General features: G+C 43.7%; 1 protein-coding gene across 1 annotated transcript in view; it reads right to left on the bottom strand.

Moving 5' to 3' along the window:
• LOC132404159 (huntingtin-interacting protein 1-related protein-like) overlaps window positions 1-20578 on the bottom strand; it is a 133151-nt gene that overhangs the window by 35055 nt on the left and 77518 nt on the right. The window contains exons 9-15 of the mRNA XM_059988228.1: window positions 12444-12501; window positions 10596-10671; window positions 8860-9003; window positions 5200-5273; window positions 5038-5110; window positions 3147-3330; window positions 1422-1510 (exon numbers count right to left, since the gene is read on the bottom strand). Of these exons, the coding sequence (XP_059844211.1) occupies window positions 1422-1510; window positions 3147-3330; window positions 5038-5110; window positions 5200-5273; window positions 8860-9003; window positions 10596-10671; window positions 12444-12501 (698 nt within the window). The remainder of the gene's footprint in view (window positions 1-1421; window positions 1511-3146; window positions 3331-5037; window positions 5111-5199; window positions 5274-8859; window positions 9004-10595; window positions 10672-12443; window positions 12502-20578) is intronic.

The following is a 20578-nucleotide window of genomic DNA, read 5'->3' as shown; positions in this document are numbered from 1 at the left end:
AGAAAACCAAGGTAACTTGCCTGAACAACTGGCGTCCTGTTGCACTCACCTCAATTATAAGCAAATGCTTTGAGAGGCTGGTTAAAGACTAAGTATGTGGCATGCTACCACCCACATTGGGCCCCCTACAATTCGCCTACCGACAGCGCCATAGTCACAGCACTACACACCATCCTCACTCACCCAGAGGAGAGGGATACAAACATTAGAATGCTGTTCCTGGACTACATTTCAGCATTCAACACCATAATTCCCTCCGGACTTGACAGAAAGCTCAGAGACCTCGGCCTGCACTCCTTGTGCAGCTGGATCCTAGACTTCCTATCGGATCGCCGACAGGTGGTAAGGACGGGCTCCCTGACCTCTGCCCCCTGACCCTCAACACAGGTGCCCTCAGGGTTGTGTCCTGAGTCCCCTCCTTTTCTCCCTTTACGCCCCCGACTGTGCTACCACACAAAGCTCCAGTCTGCTGATCAAATTAGCAGAAGACAAAACGTTGATCGGCTTTATTTCTAGCGGTAACGAGACAGCTTACAGAGGAGAGGTTAACACCCTGACACAGTGGTGCCAGAATAACAAGCTCTCCCTCAGTGTCCAAAGAAACAAAAGAGCTGATTGTGGATTACGGGAGGAACAAAGACAGGCTTGCCGTGATCAACGGCAAAGGGACTGCAGTTGAGAAGGTGAGTAGCTTCAAGTTCCTCGGTATACAAGTCATCGATGATGTCACCTGGACTGTACACAGTGGCTTTGTGGCAAAAAAAAGCACAACAACAACTCTTCCAACTCAAACGGCTGAGAAAGTTCAGCATGGGCCCCCAAATCCTCAAGACCTTCTCCAGGGGCACCATTGAGAGCATCCTGACTGGCTGTATCACCATCTGGAACGGGAACTGCACCAACCTTTATCGCTTGACACTGCAGAGAGTGGTCCGGACAGCCCAGCGCATCTGTGGATGTGAACTTCCCTCCATTGAAGACATTTATAGCAGCTGGTGCAGAAAGAAGGCCTGCAAGATCATCGTGACACCAGTAACCCTAACCATAAACTGTTTTAGCTGTTTCCACCTGGTAAATGGTACCGCAGCATTAAAGCCAGGACCTACAGGTTACGGGACAGCTTCTTTCTACAAGCCATTCACGTGTCTGTACATTACAACAGAGTCATAATGCAAAGATTTTTACTCTCTCACGTCGTGGGATGGATGCAAGATTTAAATAACTTCTAGTTCCTAATTTAAAGTCAAACACAATTGAGTGACAGCTATCTCAGCCCCACTTCCTCTCGTGAACCGGGATCACACTTTAAAGAAGGGACATAGTGCAAAAGGTTAATTACAGACAAGATGGGCAGAAGTCAAGTGCAGAATAACTCTGCTCATTTGGAAACGGACTGTGCTCAGCGGAACGCTCTTCCATACCTTCCTGAGGAGCTCTGCGTGAGTGTTGACAAGATCGCTGTGCTTTTCCTTCAGCTTATTGTAGCGCTGCTCATTCGCCTGCACTTTCTCTGTAAAAGCAAATCGAGTGACACTTACAGCAACAGAACTGTTGATATATTGAGCCAGTAAGCTTTGGCAGCATATCTCCAATTATGAGAATTTTGTGACATCTAAAGTTGCTTGCACTCACAGAAAGATAACTGAACTGCAAGTCCCTTTGCCATTCGATTTCAGAATGAAGATTGAAACCACCAATATTACCTCACTACTGTTTTTACTTCTGTTTTGCACTATTTGATTAATTTATGGTTAAATTAATCTATATACATAAACTTCGTAATTCTGTTTTTTCTACATTATGTATTGAATTTTACTGCTGCTGCAAAGTTAACAAATATTACAACATATGCCAGTGTCATATTTATTCAGGTTCTGATTCGGAATAACTCCAGTTCTCAGGTGGCAATGTTCACTGGCTGGAAAGGAAACAGGTAATAAATCAGCCCTGTTCAAAGTACAAAGTATGTATATCCAACCTTGAGCCACAAAGGAACCCATTAGAAAAGAAGAACGTCAACCGCCCAATGTGCAGAAAATAAAAACAAATCATATAAACAACAACAGTAAGTGAACTACTCCTCTGCTGTTCCCCTGTTTGCAATTAAATAAAACACTCCAATAAATACATCACATATATCCTCACCGTGGCAATGCTGCCAAGAACTAGTCACTATAAACAGCATATTTGCAGAAGTAACAACAGGGTCGTTTATGTTTTCTGTGCCATTTGGCCCACACGATTGTCTATTGATAAGGTGCACGCAGTCAAACACACACGATACACCAATTCCTTCATGAAGTTAGCCCCAAATTTGCAGTTATCAATGGCAGGTAGATTTCTCTGCCATTTAATGCTTCCTCTGAGTGTGGTACTTTCTGTGACTCAGGGGGAATGAGAGCATCAATATGGTAGGTTTGTAAAAGCCTGGAGACACTAATCCTACAATCGTTAAATAGATAAAGGTAGGCTGTTTCCACTGGCAGGTGAGACTAGAACCAGGGGACATAGCATCAAGATTTGAGGGAGTAAATTTAGCATTCCCTTTCCCAAAGAGTGGTGAATCTGTGGAATCCTCTGCCCAGTGATGCAGGGGAGGCTACCTCAGAAAATATATTTAAGACAAGGTTGGATAGATTTTGACATGGTAGGGGAATTAAGGGTTATGGGGAAAATCAGGTAGGTGGAGATGAGTCCATGGCCAGATCAGCCATGACCTTACTGAATGATGGAGCAGGCTCGACGGGCAAGATGGCAGACTCCTGCTCCTATTTCTTATGTTCTTATTCAAGATTATCATCCCTGTCACAAACTAATGGTATATTTTTGCCTTGTAGAGTGCATGAACCCCAAGTATTATTCTGTACAGGAACAGGTCTCAGAAGTATTAGTAATAGGACATTCATAAGTATGGGCTTAAAATCACCATTCCCAGTTGAGTTCAGATTATTAATGAACGGGAGCGAAGAATTTGCAGGGATGGGTAAGATTATGGCAAAAATGCACGTGGGCAGGATCTGGGATGACATTAATTAGGCCTCATTGTGGTGTCAACTGAATGGGAAAGTCCCACCCATTGGATCAACGCCCTGACGCAGGCATTATTTTTTTTTCGTCTGAGTGAACATGTCAAGAACACAACTCACTCTCTGCCTCAACTAGCAAAAACTGCACTTTGTCCGTATCACCCTTCTGCTTCCGTAGCTTTTCCAGCTCATCGCGCAGCTCTTCGTTGTCGACCAATGCCTTCTGCTTGAGCTTGCGTGTTTCCTCCAGTTCTGTCTCCAGCACGTTAATCTGGGCTTTCAACTGCGCAATGTACATCTGCGCCTAGCAACAAGATAAAGTCATTGGTAAATTCTCAGATTTTAAATTTTAAAAAAGGTCAAAACACAAAAGATTCACTGTCAGCGTGAGTGCTTCCCATTCCTTTAATTACGATGTGCCAAATCAGACTGCGGACACACACACACACACACACTGCAACCGGACATTGGCATGACTCTGATTACCAAACCTGAAGCTGGCGTCCCGCAAGGACATCAGCCAGCTAGGTTTAATGCCCACAAGGTACTGTACCAACATTTACATAGCAGTGCTCAAAGAAGGTAAAGTTTGTTTTGTGTTTATATTCTACATGATCCTCGTTATGGTTGGAATTCAACTTGCAATTTTTGGTCTTCCATTTCCACATGACACCATGTGCCAGCAGGGGTAGTGGATGTTCACCTGTCACAAAGTAAACTTTATAATTTTTAGGGAGAACTTTTCAATTCAACAGGGACATAAACTTGATATGTGAAATCAGGTTTGGGGTGCAAGTGTTGCTGGAAAATATCATATGTTTTCCCTCTAAGTAGACCAATACTCCAAACCTGACACTGAAGTTATATTCTGCCATTATCCAGGATGCCTCAAAATGTTCTACAACCTCTTGAAAAGTCATCGCTATTGTTTTGTTGTTTTGTACAGCAACGCATCCCACACAGCAATCAGAGGGCCAAACAGCTAAAGTTGTTTTGGTGACACTAGTTGAAGCTGTGTTGACTGAAATAAAGTTGAGAAGCGCAAAGCATTTGCAAACTGACTGAACACACCTGAAGACTTGGCTGAGCACCTCAGGCAAAAGATGGCACCTTCACCAATGCTGCAGTCTTTTGTTTCTGCCCTAAATTAAGCCTGACCATGTCAGAAACACAGGCATCCATGTGTGCCTTCTGTGGGGATCCCTACATTGTGAGTGCATGGCTCTGAACACCCTTGGGTCCTTACTGCTGTGATTGCTAAAGCAGTGCTGACTGAAGACTGGAACCCAACTGCCCCGATGGCCTTAAGCTTAGACTACAATGACAGATCTTCCCTGTTCCCATGTTCCCTGTTTGCGGTCAGAGACACCTGCCAACAGCTGAAGTACATTTAATTAAAATGCATTAATTTAAATACACATTCAACTAGTACAAAGAAATTCACCAAAACATTAATTAAAACAAATATTTAAAAACAAAATCTTAGCTTTACTTCTCTTTTCCCTGCAGATCAGATGAATGGGACTGCACTAGAGGTGCCAGACATGGCTGGTGGGGACCCGAGGAGTCAGATACAAAGGGCATCTTACTCTGCTGTTCAGAACCTTAGGGGCACCAGGACACACACACACACACACACACACACACACTGCTGACACACATACTGGAGCTAGCTGGTTGGCTACAGAATCACCGTGTTAGAAAACGAGCAGGGCCGCCAGGATCCAGGCCTCAGTCTGCAGTGCCTGAGGCCTTGCAGAACAGTCACCACATGAAGGCCTCAAGGAGGTTAGGAGCTGTGCAGTCGCAACATGAAGATTACCTTCCTGCTGTCAGCCACGAGTAATTAAGAGAGGCTGCATATTCCTTCTAAGAATATATGTTTTGGATTTTACTCACATTAAATCAAACATTGAGAGTTATTTGAACACTGGTAAAAACTCCTTATGTTTTACCTTTCACGGTGACACTTCTTCCAAGTTCAAGGTGAAGTTTATAAAGAGGGTCTCACCTCTGCCTTTACTTTCTCGAGCTCTGCTTTCAGCAGTTCCACCTCTTTCTTCAGGTTGTCAATTTGAAGGTCTCTGCATGAACAATGCACAAGAGGAAAAGTTGAACTCAAGCAGAACACCTTCTGCTGAACACAGTCATTCATTCCCAAAGCTCAGCTTACCGATCATCGGTCAGAAAGCCATTATTAGTCGGAGGACCAAAAGTAGCATCGAAAATATCCACATCCACCAAATTCTAGAAAAAAAAAGATATTCAGCTCTTCAATATGCAGAAGTCTCAACTTCTTAAACCCTACGAAAAGGGACAAATAGCTCTCATCCTAGAGGAGGTTCTCAACCCTCTCTAGCCTCTTTGGACATTGAGACCTCTCCCCTCCCACATATCTGTTCCACTGACCATCCCTGGATTTATTCATTTCCCCACTGTCAGCCAGGACTTCAACTTAGGAAGGAAAGTTGATCTTAAAGTAGCTTAAAGGGTCAGCATAACATCAGGGGCCGAAGGGCCTGTACTGTGTGGAAATGTGAGAGGTAAAGTTTTAAACTTGGGATAAGAATACAATCTGCGCGTGCTTACATCGTGATTGGATGATAAGGTCACTTCAACAATTTTCAGTTTGGACTTCCTCACCGGTATGGTCAGTAAGAGGGCAGAATCAGGATTGCTGCCACTGGGAATGTAAAGAAATCGCTGCCCACGCGAGGGGAGGGGTAACAGAGGGTTGGGTGGGCAGGTATCAGAATCACTGGACAGTGACTCAAGGATCAACACGAATTCCAAACATCTCCTTGTGGGCTCCTCTGGACATCGGGGCTCTTCCTGGAAAACGCAAAGCAACTTTACACAATGCAGCAATCCTCTTCAGGGCCTGAATCCATGTCAGAGCAAAACTCACAGGTATGTGTTTGTGTACGACTTGCGTTGCCAGGGAATGAAGCGCCATTGGAGCCCAGATGATACAAGTAAGCTCTAACTGTTGGACTTCCATGATGATCTTGCATTGTGGGTGACGGCAACTAACACTGCCAAAAACAAGTTAAAATAACACACTCTGACTCCAGTCCCAACCCGAAGCACGAAAATGGAACTTGACTACAGACATTTCTGAAGGAGCTACTCAAAAGCTCCTAATTTTTAAAGTTCAAAGTAAATTACATTACCAATATCACCATATACAACCCTGAGATTTATTTTCCTCTGGGCATATTCAGATTATAGAATGGTGACTCTAACAGGATCAATGAAAATCAACTAGAGTGCATGATGCACCATCAATAACTCTCTCTGAGACGTGAAGGCGAGATATCGGCTTTTATTGACTGGAAGAAAGAACAAGCAGTAGTTGACCACCATACTACATCCTGGAGACTGAGGGCCGGGCTCAGGCCTTGATCGCCTTTATACCGGGGACTGTGGGAGGAGCCATGGTCAGTGGGAGGGGCCACAGGAGCAGTCAGCAGGGGGCGTGTCCAGACAGGTATATGTAGTTCACCACAGTGCAGAAGATAACAAACTGTGCAAATACAAATATAAATTTATAGCCATAAACAATGAGAACATGAGATAATGAGATAAAGAGTCCTTAAAGTGAGATCATTGGTTGTGGGAACATCTCAATGATGGGGCAAGTGAGTGTACTTACCCCTTTTATTCAAGGGCCTGATAGTTAAGGGGTAGTAACTGTTCTTGAACCTGGTGGTGCGAGTCCCGAGGCTCTTGTACCTTCTACCTCAGGGCAGCAGTGAGAAGAGAGCATGACCTGGATGCTGGTGATCTCTGACGATGGATGCTGCTTTCCTGTGACAGCGTTTCATGTAGATGTGCTCAGTGATTGGGAGAGCTTTGCCCCATTATCTAGATCAACAGGTTGGCATCGAGTGGAGGCTTGTGAGCTTCAAGGACTCCAACAGGCGACGCCAACTCAGGGCCACCGACATTGGAATGGCTGTGGACAAGATGTCAGGCAAAGATAGATCCAACCCCAGATCCAGAACGGACAGACTCGTGTCTGCTCTTCCCAGGCCCAGCCATACAAAACAACAAACCCTGTGATATATTGGGCCAGATCCACTACCTTGACTAGCATTTTCCGTTCAAATGCATTGGTGTTCCCATAAACTATAGTCCTGTTTTTTTGCCTCCAACATAAATCCAACACAGAGTAGAAGTACTCCCTGTATTCTATAGGATTCTTGCTCAGTCCTGGTCTCTGAGTGGCTGTCCTTAATTGGCAGGGTCCCAGCCCAAGTCATATGGTAATGTGCTCACACAAGGAATTAAACATTAAACATCTGCGTTATGTATAAATGTTATTCATTTAAGCTTATGTTAACATCTGGTAACGTTGAATAAACTCTTCTCGGGCTTCCAGCCAGGTACAGGTATCAATTTTAACTGATATTTCGATGACAAACTCTGCTATCTTCATCAGGGATGATGCCTGGGCATGTCTAGTCTGGTGGGATTTATACCCCCCTGGTTCATCCCTCCTGATTGGTTAGTCCTTATCCAGTTTTCCACTGACCCATTTATTAAATTCTTTTCCTCTAGTTTATTTCAATGGCTTTCTTCACCAGGTAGTCCTAAAAGCCAATGGCATGGCACAGTAGTTTTGTGCCATTGAAATCAATCCTATGCGAATGCAATGTTCTGCTCCTGCCAATTTCTCTGGGTAACCCACATAAATATATCACCAGGATCCTGAAGAAGTAACGGATTAATGCCATCCACAAACACGCAAGGAAGCTCAAATATCAGCTGGGACTCAGGTTGGCTGGCGTTTACAAGATTCCCTGTGAATGCAGAGCAGCGTATATCGGCCAGAGGGGACACACAGTGAAAACACACATCAAGAAGCACAGGAGGTATAACCGTTCGGGTTACCCAGAGAAATTAGCAGGAGCAGAACATTGCATTTGCAATGGCCACAGGATTAACTTCGATGGCACAAAACTACTGTGCCGCACCAGTGGCTTTTGAGACCACCTGGTAAAGGAAGCCATTGAAATACAACTGGAGGAAAAGAATTTTAACAAAGACAAATGTCCCTCTCTCTAAGTAAGATCTGCAATTCGATTGTTAACAAGATGGGACAGCAGACACCTAATTGGATAAGGACTAACCAATCAGGAGGGGCAGATGACGGGATATAAACACCACTGGACTAAACAAGCCCAGACCTCATCCCTGATGCAGATGACAGGGCTTGTCATCGAAACGTCGGTCAAAATCGATACTTGTACCCGGATGGAAGCCCGAGAATTATTTATTCGTCATACACACTGGGAAAGCACTTGATCATTTTTCATCTTGCATTCTTCTTGCTGCTGCTGCAGAAAGCTAGTCTATACCTTATGTATTTATCCACCTATGACAATAAACTTGAACTCTTCTCAGAAAGATGCAAAAAGGAGGTCGAGCTACCCCCAGTGCCCTGGCAAAAAAAAAATCAGCCCTAACCTATTATTTGTTTAAAAAAATTAAATGGCATGATCCAATAGTTATTTGTGAGTTCTTTGTAGTACAGCACTGACCCCATTTCAAAAATACCTCATCCTTTTCAAAGACTCTTTGAAAACATCAGTGCATATCTTACTTTTCTCCTTACTGATCTAAATCCTTATTAAGTTGCTATTATTGTATTCAAAAGCACTCCTCCCTTCACACTTCAGCAGCATATCAAGGTCCATCCTAAAGATTCATCTTGATTCATTGTTTTACTTTCAACATCTAAAGTTGTATGCAATTAAGTCCGTCACATGCTGTTTCAGACAAAGAAAAATTCCCTGCCAGGATCTTCTAGGAAAAGACTTTCGCTTACCTGGGATTCAACCACAGGAGCTGCAGTAACCTCTACAAGGCTTTCAGATTCCTCAATGTCATCCGCTGGGGCTTCATCAGGAATAATCACTACCGGTTTCACATGCTCTGCCAGGGCTGAGGCTCTCAAAAAGTTTGGAGGACTCTTTGAAAACACAAGAAAACACATGATATATATCTGACTATTGTCCAAAGGTATTGATAATCCAGAGCAACACATACAAAACGCTGGAGGCACTCAGCAGGTCAGGTAGCATCTAGGGAAATTCATAGATGGTCAACATTTCAGGCCGAGACCCTTCTTCAGGACTGAGAACGAAGGGGGAAGATGTCAAAATAAAAAAGTCACGGGGAAGGGGAAAGAGGCTAGCAAGAAGGTGATAGGTGAAGCCAGGTCAGCAGGAAAGGTCAAGGGCTAATGGAATGTTGGGCTCCATTGCTGGAGGGATTGAACTTAAGAGCAGGGAGGTTATGCTGCAACTGTACAGGGTACTGGTGAGGCCACACCTGGAACACTACATGCAGTTCTGGTCTCCTTACTTGAGGAAGGATATACTGGCTTTGGAGGCAGTGCCGAGGAGGTTCACCAGGTTGATTCCAGAGATGAGGGGGTTAGACTGTCAGGAGAGATTGAGTCATCTGGGACTGTACTCACTGGAATTCAGAAGAATGAGGAGATCTTATAGAAACATACAAAATTATGAAAGGGATAGATAAGATAGAGGCAGTAAAGTTGTTTCTACTGAAAGGTGAGACTAGAACTAGGGGACATAACCTCAAGATTCGGGAGAGTAGATTTACGACAGAGATAAGGAGGAACTCTTCTCCCAGAGGGTGGTGAATCTGTGGAATTCTCTCCCCAATGAAGCAGTGGAGGTTACTTCAGTAAATATATTTAAGACAAGGCTGGGTAGATTTTTGCAGAGTAAGGGAACTACGGGTTTTGGGGAAAAGGCAGGTAGGTAAAGATGAGTCCATGATCAGATCAGCCATGACCTTATTGAATGGCGGAGCAGGCTCGACGAGCCAGATGGCCAACTCCTGCTCCTGTTTCTTATGTTCTTATGGAGAAGAAAGAATCTAATAGGAGAGGAGAGTGGACCATGAAAGAAAGGGAGGGAGGAGGAGACCCGGGGGAAGTAATAAGCAAGTGAGAAGAGGTAAAATGTCAGTGGGGAATAGATGAAAGGGGTGGGAATACATTCATCAGAAGGGTAACAATCCTTCTGTGGCTCTATGAGTTATACATGAATCTGAGTTTCTTTCTATAAACGTGTCAGAATTCCCACATCTGGACAATGATAGTTGTCCATGAAGAATATCCTGGTAGCTGTAACACAGGAGTTTTGGGTCTTCAAGAACATCAATTGTAACCCAAACCTAGATGATGAGAGTGAACGAGAGGACAATTTCCCTCATCTTGATTCAGGAGAGATGGGAAGGAAATGCATTTAATCAAAGCACATGATAGCTGACCACACAGAAATACCAACGTCATTAACAGAGAAAGTTTTGATTCACTGTATGCAGAAAGAAATTTTAAAAATATATTTTGCTCTGTAAAGCAGAAGGAAATAGGTAACATTAACCATCTTCAGAAGCTGGAAAGGAGTCTGCATTACAGTAAATGTAGTTTTTCAGCCTGAAATTGAGGTCACTAGTTTCTAAGTTAAAATGAGCAGATAAAAGCCTTCATTAGGTAATAGGATCACACTAATTTTCTAAGAAATCCCATACCTCGGGCAATTTTGGGATCTGGATGAGACGCTTGAAATATAACATGTCACGTGATCGGCTAAAGAAACTTTTTAAGCTGCAACAAATTAAAAAGATAAAAAAATTAAGTTGTCTGAGCATGTCCATAAACACTGTACAAAAGTGTATTATAATGCATTACACATTATCCACTAAACAGTACCTCCCCCCAAAACTTTCCAAAGTCTTGTACAATCTCCTTCATCAGGTTCCCACCCACTTTTGTGACATCATTAAACATCCAGATGGTGTGTCTCATGCAGCGCGTGGCCAAGTGGTTAAGGCATTGGACTAGCAATCTGAAGGTTGTGAGTTCAAGCCACAACCGAGCAGTGTGTTGTGTCCTTGAGCAAGGCACACATTGCTCCAGTCCGGCCAGCTGAAAATGGGCACCGGCAAAATGCTGGGGGTTAACCTCGCGATATAGACTGGCATCCTATCCGGGGGGGGGGGGGGTCTCGTACTCTCAGTCACTTCCCATCACATAAACTGGCATAAGCACCGGCCTGATGAGCCTATAAGGCTCGCGAAAGACTTAAACTTTAACTTAACTATGGTGTGTCTCACACCCAAGTCTATTTAAACATATGTAGTACAAAGGTGAATTTGGGAGAAATTCACTGCTTAAGCAATAAGATTGTCATTCAAGTGTCAATTGATGATTCATGACACAGCACAATTTTCCAAGGCATAGCATGCTACAGGCCAAATGTTTTTTTTACTGCCTGTTACACCACTTGCATTTAGGGCAGCTATGAAGGTCCTCTCAGGGCTTCCTTCATCACGTTAGTAGCTTCTTCTCAGTGTTCACTATCGTCGTTCATGCAAGTCCCGGGTGGAGACTCAGGAATGCTATCACACTCAGAGGTGGAAGGTTTCTTCATTGCTGTTTCTGTAACAATTCTGTTTTACCAGTCTGAACCTCCAAAGCTGGACAAAGTCTGTCCTCTACCCTTTCAGCTGTTCGGCATGCGAGACTCTACCAAGAGCCAAAGTACAAAGCCCTGACTCCAGCCAACATAGCTCTCCGGGTCATTGAGGCACGCACACCTCCAAGCCCTACAACAAGGTTGTGGTACTTGGGAGTACTAGAGTACTAATGTTGGTACATGGGAGTACTAGAGTACTAATGTTGCTACATGGGAGCACTAGAGTACTAATGTTGGTACATGGGAGTAATTTAGAAGAGTACTCGTTGGTTAGTATAGACATGATGATCTGTATTCTGTATGACTACAACATCACTCAGGTAAACAAGCTGAGTGCTGAGAGTAGGTATAGACCTCACTGGTTGGGATAAGATAGCAGTTCGAAAGCAACTTCTGGCTCAACAATTACAATCTATAACCATATAACAATTACAGCACGGAAACAGGCCATCTCGGCCCTTCTAGTCCGTGCCGAACGCTTACTCTCATCTAATCCCACCAACCCGCACTCAGCCCATAACCCTCTATTCCTTTCTTGTCCATATACCTATCCAATTTTACTTTAAATGACAATACTGAACCTGCCTCTACCACTTCTACTGGAAGCTCATTCCACACAGCTACCACTCTCTGAGTAAAGAAATTCCCCCTCGTGTTTCCCTTAAACTTTTGACCCCTAACTTATTTACACTTCGTAGCAGAATTCTACACAAAAGACAGCACAAATGTACTGTATAAACTTCCCCTCCCTGTTACTGCTTTGTTCAAACTTAGAAAAGGTCTGCACTCTGCAGGAGATTAAAAAAAACTTTATGAATTACAGAACATTTATTCTTCGCCCATCGCTCCAGCCAGGGGACCCTCTGCTGTTTGTTAAAATTATCAACAAGTTCTTTAGTACCTGTGAAATTCGTCATAGAATCGATCCCTATGTCCTTGCAAAGTGTCTGCTGGAAGACCTGTTAGAGAAGGCACACAATAATGCAGACTATGTCATGAAGAACAAAACAATCACTTACAGCTCATGCGCCAACTATCACACTACAGAGACCGGATGTAAACGAGCATTGTGGAAACAGAGGAAAATAAAGTTAAATACGGTTGAAATTAATTTCAAGTTTATTGTCAACTGACTGGACATATATACAACCAAACAAAACGACATCCCCCTGGACCACAGTACCTGCACAGTACATATACATACCACATAAAACAAAATATTATCACAAAAAAGTTAATAAAATATAATTCAAAATGCATGTGAAGTGTGCAGTACAGGGAAACAGTGAACAGCTCACTGTCCTAGTGACAGGAACTCAATGGTGGCAGGGTATTCATTAGTCTCACAGCCTGGCGGCGGGGGGCGGTGGGGGGCAAGAAGCTGTTGCCCAGTCTTACAGTCCTGGTCCTGATTCTCCTGTACCTCCTTCCTGATTGTGGTGAGTCAGATAGATAGTGGGATGGGTGGCAGGGATCCTCAAAAATGCTTTGAGCCCTTCGCATACTGCACTCTCAGTGACTATCACAAATAGTGAGGAGGGAGACCTCGGCAATTCTTACTGTCCTCTGTAAGGTCATATGGTCCGATGCCTTGTATTTATGTACCACACCATGGTGCAGGCAGACACGACACTCTTGATGGCGGTCCTGCAGAAAGATGTGAGAATGGGGGCAGGGAGTTTTGCACGCCTCAAACTCCTCAGAAGCCACAGACGCTACTGTACTTCCTTGACTAGTCAGGAGGTGTTGTGGTGCCACGCTACATTGTCAGTTACGTGTACACCAAGGAACTTTGTGTTCTTCACTCTCTTGTGGCAGAATCATCAGCATGCAATGGACAGCGGTCAACCTTTGCCTTCCTGAAGTCCACAATCATCTTTTGTCTTGTCCACGTTGAAACTCAGGTTGTTGTTCTCACACCACATGACAAACCTCGCTACCTCCTGTCTGTATGCCGACTCACCGTTTTTGCTGATGAGGCCAGCCATCAGTGAACTTGACGATGCGGTTTGAGCTGGATCTGGCGGTGCACTCGTGAGTCAGCAGCGGGGCTGGGCACACGGTCCTGGGGGGCACCAGTGCGCCACAGCTTGACCTCTCGGACTGAATGGCGACTTCCTGTCAAGATCCAGTTACAGAGAGGGGTCTCGAGACCTAGTGAGGACGGTTTACCCATCAGCCTCTGAGGGATGATCGTGTTAAATGTTGAGCTGAAGTCAATGAACAGCCTCCTGGTGTATGAGGTGGAAGAGAATGGAGTGGCGGGCCAAGGCTATGGCATCTTCAGTAGGCCGGTTTGAGCAGAAGGCTAACTGGAAAGGGCCCCATGTGGCTGGATGGTGGGATTTTATACGATCCATTACCACCTGCTCAAAGCATTTCATGATTAGTGGCAGTGGGAGCATTGTCACTCTCTTGGGCACCGGTATGATGGTGGCTGCCTTTAAACAGGCATTTTGAGCACAAGAGATTCTACAGGTGCTGGAAATCCTGAGCAACACACAAGATGCTAGAGGAACTCAGTAGGTCAGGCATAATCTATGGAGGGGAATAAACAGTGGGCATTTCAAGCAAAGACCCTTCATCAGGAATCAAAGGCAACAAAAGCTGTGTTGAGTTTGCCAAACAAGACCAATAGTTATATAATCTGGGAAAGTTAGTGCAGTGGATTATTAAAAAGATGATGACGATGATGATGTCAACTCAGGCCTGAGAGGCCAATGTCAGGCATTTTCATGCTTTACAAGGTGCAGAATGAAAGACTGTGTGGCGCACCACACCTCACAAAAGAGGAGAATGTTAATAGACTCGAGTTCTCCATTAAGAACAAGCTTGTTCAGTGCAAATAGCGAGGGCGAAACTCAGTGATTATGACATAAATGCAAATGCACTATCCGATAACTGGATTTACTGCCTTAAACTCTTCCAAAATGCAAATAAATATGTCCTGTAAACAGAGCTGGAGGTGCAATTGATATTATTCTCAGTCTGAATATTTTAAGCAAGTGATTTTGCTTTAAGTTTCCATGGATTAGAGCCTAAATAAGATTTTAAAAGAACTAAAAATACCCTTTCGTATGAATTTTAAAGAATGATTTTTATTGAGCATTTTCCATTTGCAGACATATTGGAAAAGCAAAACTGATAAAATCTGACAAATAATTCCATACAATGTATTACTGTATCTTTACTTATGGGTGTCCTTATCTTATTTCATAGTTCTAACAAATGCAATTCCTGCATCTCTGAATATGATTACATTGTGTTATCTTGGTGACATAACAGAGGAAGGTGTCTGCATGCGTCCGATCTCTCCCTCTCACCGGCTGTTCCCAGAGGAAGGTCCCTACATTGAATGGTCTCTCTCCCTCCCTCCGGGAGTGAGTGCCGGAGTCCCGGTTCTTGGACAGGGTTTAATTGACATGGTTTGTGGACTGGACTCTCTAGTTCACATTTTGACCTTTTCTGATCACTCCTTTTTTTCTGCTATTTTATGCGATTTTGATTGGGACGGACTGGACATGCGGCCTGAGTTAATGAACACCACAGCTCTAGACTGAACTGAACTCAGCTAAACTGAATATGCCTGGACTCTCTCAACAACTCTAGGGGTTGGTGTTTTATATTGTCTTTTTTTCGTTCTTTTTTCCTGTTTGCGCGATTTTTACTTCCAGGGCGTCAACATCACAAGGGACCCTAATAGCAGTTCTCATTGAAAAAGATGGAAAACAGCAAATATTCTCGATTTAGCTTGCTATGGCTGAGAACCACAACTACATCTCTGACGTGTAGAGTCCGTGATGAAGCTCTAATGCGATGGAACACTCTATCGCTGCTGAAAACTGACGGAAAAAGACCCGACTGTGGCCGGGACACTGCCCCATTAAAAAAACCGCTGGCGAAAGAGGGGTTGAATGTGCTGGTCTGATAGTGTGTTTAAAACAACAAGGTTTTTGTGTCCCATTACCAACCATCTTGTTGGCAAATCTGTAGTAAATAAAATTGACAGTCGCAGAGCTAGGACGCTGTATCAGAGCTAGTTGAGTTGTGTCACTGCAACAACTTTGCACTCAACATCAGTAAGACCAATAAACTGGTTGTGGACATCAGAAAGGGTAAGACAAGCGAACACAAACCAGTCCTCAGAGAAGGACCAGAGGTGGAGAGAGTGAATAATTTCACATTCCTGGGTGCCAATATCTCTGAGGACCTAACCTGGACACAACATATTGATGCAGCTATAAAGAAGGCAAGACGGTGGCTATATTTCATTAGGAATTTGAGAAGGTTTGGTTTATGAACTGAAACACTCCAAAACTTCTACAAATGTACCATGGAGACCATTTTGAATGGATGCATCACCATATGGTAAGGTGGGGGGGGGGGGGGGCAAATAAATTGCAGTAACTTATAAAATTAGTCAGCTCTATCATGGGTACCAGCTTCCATGGTATTCAGGACATCTTCAAGGAGCGGTACCTTAAAAAGGTGGCGTCCACTATTAAGGAACCCCACCTCCCAGGACATGCCCTCTTCTCTCTGTTACCATTAGTGAGGAGGTACAGAAGCCTGAAGACACACACTCAGCGATTCAGGAACAGCTTCTTCCTCTCCGCCATCAGGGAGGAGGTACAGGAGCCTGAAGACACAGACACTCAGCGATTCAGGAACAGCTTCTTCCCCTCTGCCATCCATATTTCTAAATGGAGGTTGAACCCATGAACACCTCCTCACTACTTCTTCATTTCTGTTATTTTTGTTGCTCTCTATGTTTATTTATCATGTATTTCATTGTACTGCTGCCACAAAGTTAACAAATTTCACGACATATGGCGGTGATATTAAACCTGATTCTGATTGGGGGTATTTTGCGCATCAGGGGTCTGCCGTTTTTCTTTGAGCGGGTTCCATTATTTTTCTCTGTCTTGTAGCTGTCTGTGGGAAGACGAACCTCAGGGTTGGATACTGCACTCATACTCTGATAATAAATGACCTTTGTGTTTTTAATCTATTAATGCATCTGTGTGCAACACCCAGATAAACAGGAATGGGTAATTTTGCATACACAGAATGTACAGAAAAGTTCAGACCAATTGTTAATAAGACAAAGTCCTTTTGCTGGAAATGTTTCTTACACCCTACTTCTGTTTTCATAGTGCTCAGCTAGACAAATAATCAGCTAGTGATCAATAGAGAAATACCTTCATTTTCATCAGATAGAGAATGAACCTATCTGATAACAGAGGAGACGCGGGTAGCTTGTCTACCTGGCGTTCACACCTTCTTGCAGGTATCCCTTGCAGGCTCTCCTTCCACAAAATAGTCCTGAGAGCACCCAACAGCTCAGAAAACCTCCAATACAAGTTCACAAATGAACCGCCACTACTGTCAAGGTTACTTTCAATCTTAATCATAACTTCACGTTGTTTCGGTTAAAATATGCCACAGAGCTATGCCTTGCAGTTCAATCAAAGTCACACTAGCCGGGGACATTTGGCTTCATTGCAAAGAGCACACATTTATAAAAAGCACTTGCGTCCTTACAGTAAAGAAGCAGCTGATTTCTTGCCCAAATACTGTGCAGGTGGACAGGAAACAGTGCTGAGTTAACCAGTCAGAGAGGGGAGGACAGAGAGAAAGTGAGAGACGATGACAGAAAATGAGAGAGACACAGAAAATGTTTACATTGTTTTCTTCATCTTCTCAGTACTATCCTTAACTTAACAACTAAGTAACTTTCTCAACAACTTTTTCCTCCAAAACAACCATGGCTTTATTGGAGATATTCACTGTGAATTCACATTCTCATCCCATGTTTTCATTACTTATTGTCTGTTTGCTTGGTCATCTATTTATTGATGAACTTTGCTCCCTTTTGCATCTGGACAGTTTATTGCCTTTTGTACATTGGTTGCTTGTTTGTCCTCTTGGGTGCAGTTTTTCACTGACTCTACTATGTTTCTTGGAGTTCCTGAGTATGCCTACAAGAAAGCAAACCTCAGGGTTGTGAGTCTACTTTGAATTTTGTCCTATATTTGCTCAAACCACCAATGAAGAAAATCACTACAGTGACATCCTTGCTGCTTATTGATTCACCCTATGTCCCCCATACCTGCTGGCTTATAGTCTATAGGCACTGAAAATATAAAGGGGACACAGTCAGTTACAACCTTATCACAGATGGAGCCCCCCAAGAAAGATCTAAAACCAGCCCCATTTTCTTTCTTGGAGTAATAGTTAAGAAAGCAGAAGAGATTAATCCAACTTTTGCTGTTGCCTCAATTTGGTGACGTAACACTGATCGTCATAGTAATTTCAAAGCTCTACCGAAGAGGAGCGATTGTAACTATTACATTGTCAGAGTAACTCTTCTGGGAGAAGGAGGAGGGAATACAGGCAGAGCTAGAACACGGAGATGTTGACCCCATAAGGACTACCTCACTACTTTTTTTTATTTCTATTTTTTCACAACTTATGTATTTAATTTAACTGTTTAATATATACATATACATACTGGAATAGAGGTTTTTTTTCTATTATTAGGTATTGCATTACACTGTTGCCACAAAGACGACAAACTTCACATCAGATGCCGATGACATGAAACCAGATTTTGATTCTGTCTCAGTGGGTGGGGGCAATTTGGTCTGTGGGGAGGAGGGGAGAAACTGGGCTGAGAGGGGGAGGATGGGGGGAAACAATGTAAAACCAGACTCGAGCAGATGAATGCAGTTGCCTTTGACGAGCGCCGTGCTCTGCCACACACTTTGTGGGTGTGTCACAGCGTAACAGTGAGACACTGTGGACCGGCCAAACCGGATTTTCCAGACAGCTCCTTTCAAATTTCAATGAAAGGTCAAACTGACAAAGGAGTCTGCATATGCTGGAATCTGGAACAAAAGAAGTCAGGTTGCTGTACAGGGCAGGATGGAGGTGGCAAGTGGGATCAGATTGGAGAGGGAGAGGAATGTTACCCTCCCACACCCTCTCCTGTCCTCCTGGATTCCTTCTTCTATTCACCTTTAAATCTGCTCCCTGCATTCCCCTACCCATCATCCCCTCTGAATCTGGCTCCATCCTATCAGCTAGCGGCCTCTATGCAAAAAAGCCTACCTGATATCTCCCTTTTACTTTCTTCTAATCTCCTTGAAATTATGGCCCCCTGGTATTAGTCATTTCTGCCCTAGGAAAAAGTTTCCGGCTATCCACTAGATCTTTGCCTCTTACCATCCTACACATCTCTATCAAGTCACCACAACACCTCCAGGTCATAGACCCAGTGATGGTGAAGAAAGATGTTGAGGTTACTCACAGAGTAATGTCAGGTAGGGTGTTGGAAAGGGCGAGCAGTTTCAAGCCCTTAGGCATCGGAGAATCTACCCAGGATGCAATCACAAAGGCAGCTCTTCATTAGGAGTTGGAGGAGATTTGGTATGCCACTAAAAAAAAACCTGTAAATTTCTACAGATGAACGACGGAGAGCATTCTGACTGGCTGCATCGGAGCCTGGTATGGAGGCTCCAAAACATGAGACTGTAAAAGGCAACAGAGGGCTGTAGTCTCAGCCATTCCCATTGTGGGCACAAGCCACCCTGCCAGAGGATATCTTCAAGAGGCAGTGCCTCAAAAGTTGGCATTTATCATTAAAGATCCAAGACTTTATAGTATCAGCAAGGTGAAGACCAATGCCCAATATTTTAAGAAAACAACTTCTCCTCCACCATCAGATTTCCAAAATGTCCATGAACACTACATTGTTATTTGTCTTTGGTATTATTTATTGATTATTGTAACTTATATGTATTGCACTATACTGGGTGCCTCAAAACAACAAATTTTATGACAAATGCCACTGATAATAAACATGAATCTGTAATTGTGTAGATTAATAACTGTTCGCTAGATTCAGACTTTCTATTAAATTCCTGCTTGCCTGGTGACTGAATTTACAAAGAACCTCTGTTGTATTTACAAGTTGGACAGGAGGATTAGGGATCTGGGTGGAAAAATGCAACCCTAATTTTGTAAGCATATAGACCTTTGGCTCTTTATCATGAACATCTATATGCTTACCCAGTCTGCTCCGTGAAGCCTATTTAGGTGATTATGAGTGTTCTTGTGCGAGCACGGAAACACCATCACCCTGTCTTCTCCAGGCATCTACGTTCCTATGAAACCCGAAAACAATACAAAAATTCTGTCTGGAGAAAGTTTAGGTTTAGGTTTAATAGGCCATTATATTCCAATATGGCACTACAGCACACCAACCTGAAGTATGGCAAGGAACATAATCTCCTAATCCAAAACATTTCTCTTTACGTTTGCCCCCATCGTGACCTTTTTAGCAAAGTGCTGCCAGACTGAATGCAAAGAAGTTACCATGGCTACTAGGAAACTTCTCCAGCCATAACCAAACCACACTGAGCTCACAAAAAACTTTCACCACCTACTTGCATTCCAGATATAGCAGCATTGCTGTTTGTAAAGTGTCATCTTGGGAATATAATCAGCCCCTTTCCACATGGACAGCATCAGTGCTTGCCACGTTCCATCAACTTATTCAAGAAGACAACAAGGCTACTCAAAAAGCACTCTTGCCTTCAGCTTACTATATTCCTGTATAGTCATTTGAAGAAGATGGCCTACGCAATCAAAGGTGGTGAGGTCCTTCAGACAGTTCACAAGATTACTTCTTTTACTTCTTCTTCCTTCCAATAGGATCCTGCTACTGTTGGAACCTGTGATTTCCATTCTGGCGGTGTGTCTTCAGGCCAACAGAGATATCAGGTATTTTCCTGTCTCCCAGGGAGTTCGGCGAGGATTCCAGCAGTGTGTGCAGCCTGGAGAAGCGGTGCGAGCCCATGACCAACTCCACTTCTCGCTGACTGAAGTGTCGAGTGAGATTGAAAGCAATGAGGATGAGAGCAGAAGGTGACTGGGTATTCAGCGCCATCTATCTGCTTTTGACGGGCCTCTCTCTCTCTCTCTCCTTCGCACTCACAGCTGCCAGAGTCTTGAATCTTGGGCAAGGTTTAA

The sequence above is a fragment of the Hypanus sabinus genome, chromosome 13, assembly GCF_030144855.1.
Source record: "Hypanus sabinus isolate sHypSab1 chromosome 13, sHypSab1.hap1, whole genome shotgun sequence".
NCBI lineage: Eukaryota > Metazoa > Chordata > Chondrichthyes > Myliobatiformes > Dasyatidae > Hypanus > Hypanus sabinus.
The sequence above is the reverse complement of the archived record's forward strand: the minus strand, read 5'-3'. Positions and strand labels throughout refer to the sequence as shown.